Genomic DNA, 14,953 nt, shown 5'->3' with positions numbered 1-14,953 from the left:
TTATGTGCTCAAACTGAAATACTGTATATTACCAAATAGTAGCGTTTATTTCACAAAATCGATTTTGGAGACAGGTGTTTAAAAGAAGCAGGCGGTTATTTGCACAAGGCTTTTATTTATTTTTGCACCAGCCTGCACCAGGCCATTATTTGGTTACAACGGTTACTGTCCAGTATTTTTTTTTCGTACAAAAAACTTTAAATGTAAAAGCTATTGTAAACATAGAAACAAAAAAACAAGAGATCAACATGAGGTAGGCTATCAAAAGACAAGAGATCAACGAGGCCTCAACATGGCAATTGTCAAATAAAATACCAATACTAAAAATAAATACACCTTTTAAATAAAGCAGCATACCGGGAAAAATAAAATTATGGTACCCAGTACTCAAGTATAAAACCCACCATCAAAACAGAACAATAATACTGTCACTTAAATAAAATAAAGGCTACAGTACTCCAAGTTTTAAATAAAGCAGCATACAGGAAAAATACAATTATGGTACCAAGTACTCTATAAAACCATCAAAACAATAATACTACAGCAAACGTAACCCCAGTAGCATTTTAATCTAAATTATGCAAATAACAGCCCATGAGCGGCTATTTGGACATAGGCGATTATTAGGAAGAGGCGGTTAATTCACAAAATGGGGTCAGACTATTAGGACATGGGCGTTTATTTGCCCAAGGGCGTTTATTTGGTAATATACGGTACTACTATTTACTTAAACTGATGGTTCGCTTTCTCCAAGATGAATATAAACAATCACCATATGCAAAAAAATAATATGAGTTATTTAATTCACTTCACAATAACCTTCATTTTTTTTAAACAAATGCAAATAAACTTTACAATTGAACTTTTAACATGTGTGCATTATACAAATACACAAAAGCCGTTTTTTAAAAAACTGTCTGCTGTTTGACGCCACACAGACAGTCGCGATCAAAAGTTGAAATACACTTGTAAAGAACATAATGTAATGGCTGTCTTGAGTTTCATTTTTGTTTCATCTGACATCACATGGACAAAGATAAGACCTTCTGGAAGAAAGTTCTGTTGTCAGATGAAACAAAAATTGAGCTGTTTGGTCACAATACCCAGCAATATGTTTGGAGGAGAAAAGGTGAGGCCTTTAATCCCAGGAACACCATGCTTACCGTCAAGCATGGTGGTGGTAGTATTATGCTCTGGGCCTGTTTTGCTGCCAATGGAACTGGTGCTTTACAGAGAGTAAATGGGACAATGAAAAAGGAGGATTACCTCCAAATTCTTAAGGACAACCTAAAATTAACAGCCCGGAGGTTGGGTCTTGGGCGCAGTTGGGTGTTCCAACAGGACAATGACCCCAAACACACGTCAAAAGTGGTAAAGGAATGGCTAAATCGGGCTAAAATTAAGGTTTTAGAATGGCCTTCCCAAAGTCCTGACTTAAACGTGTGGACAATGCTGAAGAAACACGTCCATGTCAGAATTTAGCTAAACTGCGCACATTTTGTAAAGAGGAGTGGTCAAAAATTCAACCAGAAGCTTGCCAGAAGCTTGTGGATGGCTACCAAAAGTGCCTTATTGCAGTGAAACTTGCCAAGGGACATGTAACCAAATATTAACATTGCTGTATGTATACTTCTGACCCAGCAGATTTGCTCACATTTTCAGTAGACTCATAATGAATTAATAAAAGAACCAAACTTCATGAATGTTTTTTGTGACCAACAAGTATGTGCTGCAATTACTCTATCACAAAAAAATAAGAGTTGTAGAAATTATTGGAAACTCAAGACAGCCATTACATTATGTTCTTTACAAATGTATGTCAACTTTCGATCGCGACTGTATCACACACACTATTGCAGCGGCCATGCGGAAACTATGTTTGCATATTCAAAGTTCCGTGCACTCCATGTGGTCTGGATTTAATTACAAACATTTTGATGGTGGTTACACTTATACGAATAATCAAAGAAGCAGAATAACACTCAGATCAATGGATTTCTTGTTAAAGCCCTGATAAATAGCAAGCTGTTCAATATAAGTGTTATTTTCTTGTTGGTTCATTGCAAACCACTTGCTTGTTTATAAAGTTTGAAAATTGATATAATTCACAGTGGGGGTTAAATAATTTTGAGTGTTTCATCTCAGGAAAAAAAAACCCATCTGACTTAAACAGCCCTCGTCAACAGTGGAGTCTTCCCAGGCAGGGCTTGGCTCGCAGTCTTAACTGATTCAAGTTCTAATAATAGTCGCAGCCTTGATATGAAAATGCATCTCCGTTTCCCTGGAAGCCGGGGATATAATCTGGCAAATGGCAGCTTCATAAAAAGAGAAATAGGGAGGAAGAGGAAATGAGCAGGAGATTTTGAAGTGAAGGCCAGAGTCAAGTACTTACAGAGGAAAAATATATTATTTACTTGTAATTTACTCCTTTGATGCTCTGGCTGTTTTTGCATTTATTATTTTACTTTTAAAGTTAAAGTTGAAATACCCACACACACACACTAGGTGTGACGACGTTATTCTCTGCATTTGACCCATCACCCTTGATCACCCCCTGGGAGGTGAGGGGAGCAGTGAGCAGCAGCGGTAGCCGCGCCCGGGAATAATTTTTGGTGATTTAACCCCCAATTCCAACCCTTGATGCTGAGTGCCATGCAGGGAGGTAACGGGTCCCATTTTTATAGTCTTTGGTATGACTCGGCCGGGGTTTGAACTCACGACCTACCGATCTCAGGGCGGACACTGTGTTTGTAATTGGTTTATCACATCATCCAAATATATTTGAACCGGGACTAGATGATAGTAAAGTCATGATTAGTAAGAATTGACTTGATTATACATTCAATGGCCACAACCCCAGAACCTCCAAATACCACTGTATAAATAGTGTGTCAGAGTCATACTACATGCCTAATTATTGTTTTTTTGGCATAAAATATAACATTTGGTTACTCATGTACATATTAGTGTTGCCTTGATACTAATATTTTAGTACCGGTACCAAAATGTATTTTGATACTTGTCGATTATTAAGTACTTATTAATGCCTTATTCTGCATGGCCTTATTATACAACCAGTAAGCCATTAACTAAGAGTCTTCCCTCAATAACCTCAGAATTATTACTTATTAGTAACCCTAACCCTTATATGTTCCCCTAGTGTCCAAATAACTCTAAATTAAGTCTCAGTTACTTTAATAAGCAACTAATTAATGGTGAATATGTTCCCCATACTAAAGTGTTATCCAACGTGGTTTTTTGAACTGGAAAAATTCTCGTTTTTCTCAAAATTCCAGGAATTCAAGAGGTTGTTCAAAATAATAGTGCTTACAAAGTACAAAGAAGAAGAATTATGAGAAATATTTCCAACCTTATTGGAAATAAGATATTCTACATCTCAGTATGTTAATAATGACTGAATTAATTAATTAAATGTTACAAAACTGTTGTGTATACTAATTCATAGATGTTATTTTATCATATAAAAAGGTCAGTAAATGATTCTATATATTTGTAAACGCTCCGAAGTGGGAAAGGGGTAGGATTAAATAAGCTTTGCTTCTTCCAACTCCTTTTCGGGCACGATATAAAATGAAATGATATGAAATTGTGTGATGTATTATGCTGTAAGTGTGTTCACGTTCGAAATAAACTAAAGAAAGAAAGAAAGAATTCCGTAATACCATTTCTCTATTCAACATTTCTCAACCGATTTGAAAAATTCCAACACCAACCATTTCAACTCATTCAAACCATTTTAATTTGTGCGCATTTAAAAGAAAAAAAAATCCCGCTTTTCCCGAAATTCCCACATTTTTGGGAAATTCCCATTGAAATCAACTTTGTTTTTGTGTCCTAATTAAGAGGAATGTTTTGACGGTGGAACAGTTGAAATACGTTGAAAAATGTGGAAGGAGTCGTCGCCAGAAAAAAAGGGTTGAAACAGGGCTTTGGAAAACCAGGAATTCTGGAAAATCCTGGAATTTTTTTGAACTTGGAAAAAAGGTAGTTTAAAAAATTCCAGAATGGTGGAATGTGTTGAAGGTGGAATGGTTTGAATCGGTTGTAAAATGTGCAAATGGTGGAAGTTTGAAAAATAGCCAATTCATTTTGAATGGGAAAAATGTCCCGGAAAACCTGGAATTCTGGGAAATCTGGGAATTCTTTGGAATTTGTCAAGGGAAAAGCCCGCGATTCCCGAATAGGTTGAACAGTTTGAAAGTGGAACAGTTTTGAATCGGGTGAAAAATGTGGAAGATAGAGCGCGGAAAAATCTGGAGAAGAAGAAGAAGAAGTTGAAGAAGTTTAATAAATAGATGAATTTTGGTGTAGAAAACCATATGAATGCTTTGGAGCTAGGGCTGGGCGATATATCGAATATACTCGATATATTGCGGGTTTGTCTCTGTGCGATGTAGAAAATGACTATCGTGATATTCGAGTGTATGTTATCACGCAGTTGCTTTTAGCTGCGGGCATTACACTACAGGCTAGTCTCACTCTCTTGTCTCTGCTTCTCACAGAGACGTAAAACAAGCGCACCTTCTTACATACGTCACATACTGTCGCACGTGCAACGTCATACGCTCTCGTATGGGTAACGTTAGCTGTGATGCTAGCGGAGAGGTGCAGGTGGGTAATACGAGAGAAAGAAGGTGCGAATCTGGTAACAAATGAAGGAAGAATTAATTCCCAAGAAAAACAGCAGGGGGGTCCATCGTCTGCCGGTGGTTCGGCTTCAAGTGGGAATATGTTGAACAGACAACAGTAATATGTCAAGTATGCGGCAAAAGCGTTGCTACAAAAAGTAGCAGCTATACTAATGTAGCATCATTTGAAAAGTCACCCGCTAGAGAATGAGGAGTGCTTGAAACTCCGCATGTCAACATCTCCGTTCGGTGCTGAAGCCACCATTTCCAGATCAACAACGTATGAGAAAAATAGTCAACAACAGAAGGAGATAACGTCCGCAGGAACCTACCACATAGCGAAGGACATACACTATTTGATTTTCTATTATGCAGCTAATTTTTATTTGACAGTTATTGAAATATCTTGTGTGACATCATGCACAAAAGTGCACTTTATTTGTTTTAAACTATTGTAGTGGCGTTCTGTAAAAAAAAAAGTGCACTTTAATTTAGTGATGTTTTGATATGTCATCTTAGTGACATCATGCACAAAAGTGCACTAATAGCTTGTTTTAAAATGTCTCTGACAATCTTGCACTTTCTGTTTTGGAAATGACATGAATGTTTGTGCCACTGCTTAATAACTGTTTAATAAATACAGTTTTGGTCAATTGACTTAGTTGTGATTTCCCTCTCTGCATGAAAGTTAAAAATGAGCATATATTAATGCAGTATGAAGAAGAATGTTTTAATGTAGACACATAGAATCATCATACTGCTGTGATTATATGCATCAAGTGTTCATTCAAGGCTAAGGCAAAATATCGAGATATACATCGTGTATCGTCTAAAAATATTGAGATATTAATAAAAGGCCATATCGCCCAGCCCTATTTGGAGCATTCACACAATTAAATTTTTGGGGCCTTAGGAGGATGAAGAAGAGGCAAATAATGAGCCACTGTAGTGCAGTGCGTATAGCAGACTGTTATGGTTATGACCACAAGTGCACCTGGTTATCATGTTTATACATTTTGCAGTTCCTTCCAGAGCTTTTTATTCATGTTGATGAGTCACCACTGAATATATCACACACACACACACACACACACACACACACACAAGCCGGGCTACTCAACAAGAGGAAATATCGCATCTGCTTGCGCCCACTCGGATCACTCTTCCAGTCATTGCTCAAACATAAACAAATGCCGAGAGTCACACACGGACCAGTGTTTAAAAAGTTTGCATTTGTGGGTTTGTCTGTAAAGTTCCACACGAGACCTCAGCTCAGCACGTTTAAAACCAAGAGCGTGAGGAGGGAAGTCAAATTCCAATTAAAAAACAATCCAGTGGCGTTTAAGTAAAAGCAGAGGTTCCCTTCTTTTTACACTTGCATGACAGTTTTGAGTGCTACTTACAAATTGTAAATTAGGGGTGTCCTGATGCAACTTTTTCCCTTTCAATACGATAACGATACTGGAGCCTTGAAAATGGGCCGATACCGATATTAATCAGATATGATAAAAGCAAAAAATAATAGTACATACCGTATTTTCTTGACCATAGGGCACACCGGATTAGGGGTGTCAAACTCATTTTAGATCAGGGGCCACATGGAGAAAAATCTACTCCCAAGTGGGCCGGACTGGTAAAATCACGGCCCGATAACTTAAAAAATAAAGACAACTTCAGATTGTTTTCTTTGTTTAAAAATAGAACAAGCACATTCTGAAAATGTAAAAATCATAATATTGTTGTTTTTTTACACTTACATGTTGGAGTTAATCATTTATTTGTCGTTATTTATATTTTTTGAATAAATTATATAATAATGTTCATCAGTCAACTCATTGGTGTTCATTTTCAATGTATCAAGATAAAAAAAATATCAAAATCAAATTACAGAATGTTACTTATGTAGTTTGATCATTTTCCTCAACTGGTGCACTAACATCACGTGGTTTATTTTGCACATGTGTAACATCGTCTACAAAGATACAAAGAATTGCTATTGCGACATCCAGTGGACACATTTAGAACAGCAGTTACTTTCTGTCAGAATAATTGTATCTAAGTTATCACAAAACTTTGTGTTTCAATGAGTTCCCGGCGAGTAGACAAAAGCTGTCTTTGATCTTACCAATCAAAAGGCTTGTAAAACTCCGCTGTGTAGGATGGGAAGCGACATGAAGGTGTCGGTTTCTTTGATGTATTGTAATCCACAGGAAGATTTTGTCTTGACCCAAGATCTACAAAGCGTAGAGGAAGCAGGACCTGACTCCCCTCCAGGCACCTTTTCTTTGATTTGTTTTGTGACCAAAGGCAGCGGCTGTTTACGACCCCCTTCCTTTAGAAACAGCTGTTGCCATGTAATCAGGGAGAGTCCAAATAAAAGAGGAGGCGTACAATCTTTCGTCAGAGCGTGGTGGGACACTGTGCAAGAGTACAGCACAGACGTTTCTCCTCAATTGAGCTAAATTGAATTCTGTCTCTGTTTAATTCCTTGCTTCTTAGTCTGTTTAATAGATGTCATCAGCGTTTGAACCTGACATCTTCTATCAAAAAATTTCAGGTTCATTTTTATACTTTGCAACTCATCCCGCAGGACGAATAAAACCTGTTCGCGGGCCTGATCCGGCCCCTCGGGCCGTACATTTCACACCCCTGAATTAAGCTCAAGATTGTTACTGGATACCTTTTAAGACGCTTTTGCCCTGGAGACTTTGTATGTGTAAGTAGTATGCAACATTGATAGATATTGACAAAAGTGGTGTTTTAGACTGCAACATTGCTCAATTAAGGACGCGTACTACATATGTCTAGCTTGTGCGCTAATATGTGCTTAGCCGTTGTGTAGCTGCTAACTCCTTTCTGCTTTTTTGTAAATGACTTCACTAAAATACAAGAAAAAACTTACCTTGTGTCCTTATTGGAGGACATTTAGATGTTCACTGGCTGTCAACGCACAGCAGGACTGCTCCATTGGACATTTTACATGCAAGCCGATATCACCCGATACTTGTTTTTCTTTTTTGCTGATATCAATATCTGATCAGGACACTCCTGCGTTAAATTATACAACCAAACTGAGCATTATTATCCTCGCAAAGGCAGAATAGAATAGGTTGGAGCATTCGAACCAGCCCGCTTTGCAGTTCTAAAAAAAGAATGGAAAAAGCATCTAACTCAAAAATCTGGCAGTTTGTTTGAATAAAGTCTGCATCGGATTGTGCAGCTGTACCTAATGAAGTGTCCAGTGAGTGTGTTTGCAAAAACTGAAATCTAAGTAAGATTAAATATCTCAAATAAGGGTGATATTTGCTTATTTTCTGTCTGATAAGATAATTCTTCTCACTAAGCAGATTTTATGTTAGAGTGTTTTACTTGTTTTAAGGGTTTTGGCCCTAAATTATCTCATTAAGATATTACAGCTTTTTGCTGAGAGTTTATGACTTATATTGAGTAAAACATGCTTGAAACTAGAATATCAACTGTTGCAAAGTTGTGTCATCAACACTCACAAGTATAAAACTACTTTTTTAAAGTAATCATTTCTTATTTCAAGAATGAAAAAAATACAATCATGACTTTGACACAATTGTGTCTCATAATTAAAACAGATGACAGCCAAATGGACTTTGCAGTTTTATTTTCAATGAAACAATAGAAAATACGTACTCATATAGTCGTACAGTTGGCACAGTACAGTAAACTGACAGTTAATATTTAAACATTTAACATGTGACATTTCTATCAATTTTGAACAGAAATAGTTCATGCACATTCAGATAAATGATTCAAATTTATAATTAAGAATGTTTTGGCTGGGGCCCAGGATGTATATATGTGCACTAATTGACTGAAAGAGCACGCACTTGGCGCGATGATGTCATGTTATCGATGGAAAAATGCATTTTTAGACCATATGATTTGCCTGAGCGGCCAGGAGACCCCGAGAGTAACAAGCGGTTGCCTTTCCATTAAGAACAATAAATGAGTTTTTAGTATAAGTTTGCTGGTTTCAAGAAATGTAATGCCGAGCGCATACCATTATGTCAAGATAATGGCACTAGCATTTACTTAATTTAAGAATATTTTTCAACATATTGAGCAAAAAGGTCTGTTTTTTTTTTCCACCAAGAAAAGTGCACTTGTTATTAGTGAGAATATACTTATTTTAAGGTATTTTTGGGTTCATTGAAGTTAGCTAATTTTACTTGTTTTGGAAAGTCTTGACAAGCCAAATTTTCTTGTTCTATTGGCAGATCATTTTGCTTAGTTCAATAAAATACCCCTCATTTTTGTATTTTTTTTTCTTGTTTTTGAACACTGACTTTTTGCAGTGTGCTGCATGTAGGTGCAAATAGCTATTAACTACAGCTAGCTTTCGCACCAGATGGCAGCTATAGGCAAGTGTTGGCAAGATGAAGTGTGGATGCTATAGATCACATTCACACAAATACCACCCTAGGGGGTGCTCTGCAGGCGGGCATGAATGTGAGTGTGCGCGTGTGGGTGTGTGAGTGTGGGTGTGTATGCGCGTGTGTCGAATATGTAAGAGTTCATCCACCCTGTCAAGATGCTGTCTTCTCGACACACACACACACACTGGACACTTCATTAGGTACAGCTGCACAATTCAATGCAGACTTTATTCAAACAAACAGATTTTTGAGTGAAATGTTTTTTGGTGATATCCATTTTTTTTTTTTTTTTTTTTTTTTTTTTTTAGAATTGCAAAGCGGGCTGGTTCAAATGCTCCAACCACAGGTCCCCCGCCAATACAAGAGCTGTGTCACAACTATTCTATTCTGCCTTTGCAAGGATAATAATGCTCAGTTTGGTTGTATAGTTTAATGTTGGAGTGTCCCGATCAGATATTGATATCAGCAAAAAAAAAAAAAAGTATCAGGTGATATTGGCTTGAATGTAAAATGTCCAATGGAGCAGTCCTGCTGTGCGTTTACAGCCAGTTAACATCTAAATGTCCTCCAATAAGCACACAAGGTAAGTCTTTTATTGTATTTTAGTGAAGTCATTTACAAAAAATAAACTAGCAGAAAGGAGTTAGCAGCTACGCAACGGCTAAGCACACATTAGCGCACAAGCTAGACTTACGTAATACACGTCCTTAATTGAGCAATGTTGCAGTGTAAAACACCACTTTTGTCAATATACACTATATTAAAAGTTAAAGTACCAATGATTGTCACACACACACTAGGTGTGGGGAAATTATTCTCTGCATTTGACCCATCACCCTCGATCACCCCCTGGGAGGTGAGGGGAGCAGTGGGCAGCAGCGGTGGCCGCGCCCGGGAATAATTTTTGGTGATTTAACCCCCAATTACAACCCTTGATGCTGAGTGCCAAGCAGGGAGGTAATGGGTCCCATTTTTATAGTCTTTGGTATGACTCGGCCGGGGTTTGAACTCACAACCTACCGGACACTCTAACCCCTAGGCCACTGAGTAGGTCCAATTACCTAAAGTATTTGGCCACCCATCCAAATGATGAGAATCAGGTGTCCTAATCACTTGGCCCGGCCACAGGTGTATAAAATCAAGCACTTAGGCATGGATACTGTTTCTACAAACATTTGTGAAAGAATGGGCCGCTCTCAGTGATTTCCAGCGTGGAATTGTCATAGGATGCCACCTGTGCAACAAATCCAGTCGTGAAATTTCCTCGCTCCTAAATATTCCAAAGTCAACTGCCGGCTTTATTATAAGAAAATGGATGAGTTTGGGAACAACAGCAACTCAGCCATGAAGTGGTAGGCCGCGTAAACTGACAGAGAGAAGTCAGCGGATGCTGAAGCGCATAGTGCACAGATGTCGCCGACTTTCTGCACAGTCAGTTGCTACAGAGCTCCAAACTTCATGTGACCTTCCAATTTGCCCACGTACAGTATGCAGAGAGCTTAATGGAATGGGTTTCCATGGCCGAGCAGCTGCATCTAAGCCATACATCACCAAGTCCAATGCAAAGCGTGGGATGCAGTGGTGTAAAGCACGTCGCCATTGGACTCTAGAGCAGTGGAGACGCCTTCTCTAGAGTGATGAATCACACTTTTCCATCTGGCAATCTGATGGACGAGTCTGGGTTTGGAGGTCGCTAGGAGAACGGTACATATCGGACTGCATTGTGCAGAGTGTGAAATTTGGTGGAGGAGGAATTATGGTGTGGGGTTGTTTTTCAGGAGTTGGGCTTGGCCCCTTACCATTGAAAGGAACTTTGAGTGCTCCAGGAAACCAAAACATTTTGGACAATTCCATGCTCCCAACCTTGTGTGAACAGTTTGGAGCGGGCCCCTTCCTCTTCCAAGATGACTGTGCACCAGTGCACAAAGCAAGGTCCATAAAGACATGGATGACAGAATCTGGTGTGGATTAACTTGACTGGCCTGCACAGAGTCCTGACCTGAACCCGATAGAACACCTTTGGGATGAATTAGAACAGAGACTGAAAGCCAGGCCTTCTCTACCAACATCAGTGTGTGACCTCACCAATGCGCTTTTGGAAGAATGGTGGAACATTCCTATAAAACACACTCTGCAACCTTGTGGACAGCCTTCCCAGAAGAGTTGAAGCTGTAATAGCTGCAAAAGGTGGACCGACATCATATTGAACCCTATGGGTTAGGAATGGGATGGCACTTCAAGTTCATATGTGAGTCAAGGCAGGTGGCCAAATACTTTTGGCAATATAGTGTATATCAAATAATTATAGTTGCATATTACTTACACATGCAAAGTATCCAGGGCAGAAGCGTCTTAAAAAGTATCCAGTAACAAAAGTGTCGGTATCGTTCAAATTATTGCATATGGCACAAAGTGTCTCCAAAAGTAAATTACCACTCCACTTCAACTTGTAGACAGCATAAGCCCAGTCCAGATGGTTAATAATAAACAGGTTGGTGTTTTTCACACCTACCGTTGTAATTGTAATTTCACTTGCTCAATGTTTTTCTAATGTAATAACTAGAGATGTCGATAAATGCTTTAAAACATAATATCGGAAATTATCGGTATCGGTTTCAAAATTATCGGTATCGGTTTCAGAAAGTAAAATTTATGACTTTTCTGTAGGGAAAGTACAGAGCGCCAATAAACCTTAAAGGCACTGCCTTTGCGTGCCGGCCCAATCACATAATATCTACGGCTTTTCACACACACAAGTGAATGCAAAGCATATTTGGTTAACAGCCGAACAGGTCACACTGAGGGGGGCCGTATAAACAACTTTAACACTGTTACAAATATGCGCCACACTGTGAACCCACACCAAACAAGAATGACAAACATTTCGGGAGAACATCCGCACCGTAATACAACATAAACACAACAGAACAAATACCCAGAATCCCTTACAGCACTAACTCTTATGGGACGCTACAATATACACCCCCCCGCTGCCCCCTACCCCTCCCCCCCAACCCCACCCACTTCAACCTCCTCATGCTCTCTCAGGGAGAGCATGTCCCAAATTCCAATTTATTTTGGAAGACCTTGTTACATTGTTTAATGCAACCAGCGGGGCATCACAACAAAATTAGGCATAATAATGTGTTAATTCCACGACTGTATATATCGGTATCGGTTGATATCGGCATCGGTAATTAAGAGTTGGACAATATCGGATAGCGGCAAAAGGGCCATTATCGGAGATCTCTAGTAATAACCAATAAAAAATAAATTCCTGCTTTCCACATTATATTCAATTTTGTACCAGGAGGCGATGCAAACATGCGGATCATTACAGTAGGACATCAAGGAGAGGGAGTGACTCACAACATAAAGTCCTGCTCCCAGCACGGCTGACTGCCACGCACGGCGATGGTCGTGCTCTTAACATTCTGCACCTTCAGTGTCACGTAAGTGTTGAATTTTTCTGCAAAAATGCACAAACAAAAACAAGGTCAGTGTTAAGTACTAAATGGTGCTTCTTTTTTTTTTAAATCGCAAAAAACAGCATGATTTCACGTCAAAACAAAGCCGGGCACTGCAGCTAAGTGGAGACTGTGGACTTGTTATACAGTAGCAACAAGGTAAGCCATGTGTGTTTATTTCTTGCTCCTAATACTTAAATGTTACAGTGCAATAGCGACAATAGTGAATTGCAATATTAGGTCGCTTGCAGTGGCAGAAGTGAAGAGGAGTTTACCTTGGGGTCCATCAAGCTTGGCTTTTTTCACTGCAAAGACAAAAAGACAACATATAGAAGTCATTAATAATATACTTTTGAACATCAGCAGTGTAGATTTTACATTAGGGTACAGTGAAACTTTTTATTTGCGTCACCAAACTCTGTGTGCATTTATCGTTTGGGGCTACAAATGATCGTGCCCGACAAAGGCTGCCTAGCAACAAGTACGATGGGATGAGGTACATAATTTAGAGCCTTCTTTGCCGTGCATCTGAGCTTGCTAAAATGTCACGTGTCATATCATTAATATGATGGCTATTTCCCCCGTATATCATTGACGATAACTGCCACCTTGCATAATAGAAATAAACAGAATGACTCAAAATAATCACAACGTCAGGGAAGTTTCAGTAATGCAGCCTTGCATAATGAAGTGATGGCACAAGTTAGTGTGAAGGCTGGAGCGCTGTGTGTGTGTGTGTGTGTGTGTGTGTGTGTGTGTGTGTGTGTGTGTGTGTGTGTGTGTGTGTGGGCCAAGGTGGGAGTAGGGATGCAACGATTACAGAGTGTGACTTTACGGTTATAGTCTGAGTAATATTTATAATATTTATTAAATCACTTCAATCAATCCTTAGAGATTTTGATGTGTTGTCTGAAATAACAGTAGTAACATATTAAACAGGCATATATAATAACATTTTATGTAAAAATAATAATTAATGCTGAAAGGTACATACAGGTTTTGCAGCAACATGTGTTGCCATCCAAGCAACGTTATCATGGACGCCCCTGCTTATTTCAGCAAGACAATGCCAAGCCACGTGTTACAACAGCGTGGCTTCATAGTAAAAGAGTGCAGGTACTAGACTGGCCTGCCTGTAGTCCAGACCTGTGTCCCATTGAAAATGTGTGGCGCAATGTGAAGCCTAAAACACCACAATGGAGACCCCGGACTGTTGAACAACTTAAGCTGTACATCAAGCAAGAATGGGACATAATTCCACCTGAAAAGCTACAAAAATTGGTCTCCTCAGTTCCCAAACGTTTACTGAGTGTTGTTAAAAGGAAAGGCCATGTAACACAGTGGTAAACATGCCCCTGTGCCAACTTTTTTGCAATGTGTTGTCATCATTAAATTGTAAAGTTAATGATTATTTGCAAAAAAAAAAAAAGTTTCTCAGTTCAAACATCAAATATCTTGTCTTTGCAGTCTATTCAATTGAATATAAGTTGAAAGAAAATTGCAAATCATTTTATTCTGTTTTTATTTAAGAATTACACAACGTGCCAACTTCACTGGTTTTGGGTTTTGTAGATGTATTTTCTTTTTAAATGGACAATATTTTTGCATTGTTGGGGTTCTGTTGAGTACTATCATGATTAGTTTTTTTTCAAACTTATGTTTTTGGGGCCGGTGGGGGTGTTGTTGGGGGCGAGGGGTTGTTGAGGTTTTTTCCTGGTTGGAGGGGGGGCTAAAACCCGTAGGTTAATGCGGCCCTGGTGGTGGGATGTCCAAAGTGTGGCCTGGGGGCCATTTGTGGCCCATAGCTCGTTTCTTTATTAGCCCAAAAATGTAATAAAAACTAAAGGATTTAAAACAACTATAGAAAGTTGTAATGTTGATGTGGGAAGCCCCAAGTTATATATATATATATATATATATATATATATATATATATATATATATATATATATATATATATTAGAGATGTCCGATATTATCGGCCGATAAATGCGTTAAAATGTAATATCGGAAATTATCGGTTTCGGTTTTTTTTAAATTATCGGTATCGTTTTTTTGTTGTTTTTTTTTTGTATTAAATCAACATAAAAAACACAAGATACACTTACAATTAGTGCACCAACCCAAAAAACCTCCCTCCCCATTCACACAAAAGGGTTGTTTCTTTCTGTTATTAATATTCTGGTTCCTACATTATATATCAATATATATCAATACAGTCTGCAAGGGATACAGTCCGTAAGCAGACATGATTATGCGTGCTGCTGGTCCACTAATAGTACTAACCTTTAACAGTTAATTTGTTTCTATGTAACTGTTTTTATATTTGTTTTACTTTATTTTTTATTCAAGAAAATGTTTTTAATTTATTTATCTTATTTTTTATTTTTTTTAAAGTACCTTATCTTCACCATACCTGGTTGTCCAA

At 38.4% G+C, this 14,953-nt stretch overlaps 1 protein-coding gene across 1 annotated transcript in view; it reads right to left on the bottom strand.

Moving 5' to 3' along the window:
- unc13a (unc-13 homolog A (C. elegans)) overlaps positions 1-14,349 on the bottom strand; it is a 147,963-nt gene extending 133,614 nt beyond the window's left edge. The window contains exons 1-2 of the mRNA XM_061977917.1: positions 12,801-14,349; positions 12,428-12,527 (exon numbers count right to left, since the gene is read on the bottom strand). Coding sequence (XP_061833901.1) covers positions 12,428-12,527; positions 12,801-12,885 — 185 coding nt within the window. The 5' untranslated portion in view covers positions 12,886-14,349. The remainder of the gene's footprint in view (positions 1-12,427; positions 12,528-12,800) is intronic.
- Positions 14,350-14,953: the final 604 nt, after the last annotated feature.

The sequence above is a fragment of the Nerophis lumbriciformis genome, linkage group LG18 (genome assembly GCF_033978685.3).
Source record: "Nerophis lumbriciformis linkage group LG18, RoL_Nlum_v2.1, whole genome shotgun sequence".
NCBI classification, from domain to species: Eukaryota; Metazoa; Chordata; class Actinopteri; order Syngnathiformes; family Syngnathidae; genus Nerophis; species Nerophis lumbriciformis.
This window is presented reverse-complemented; position numbering and strand designations above follow the sequence as displayed.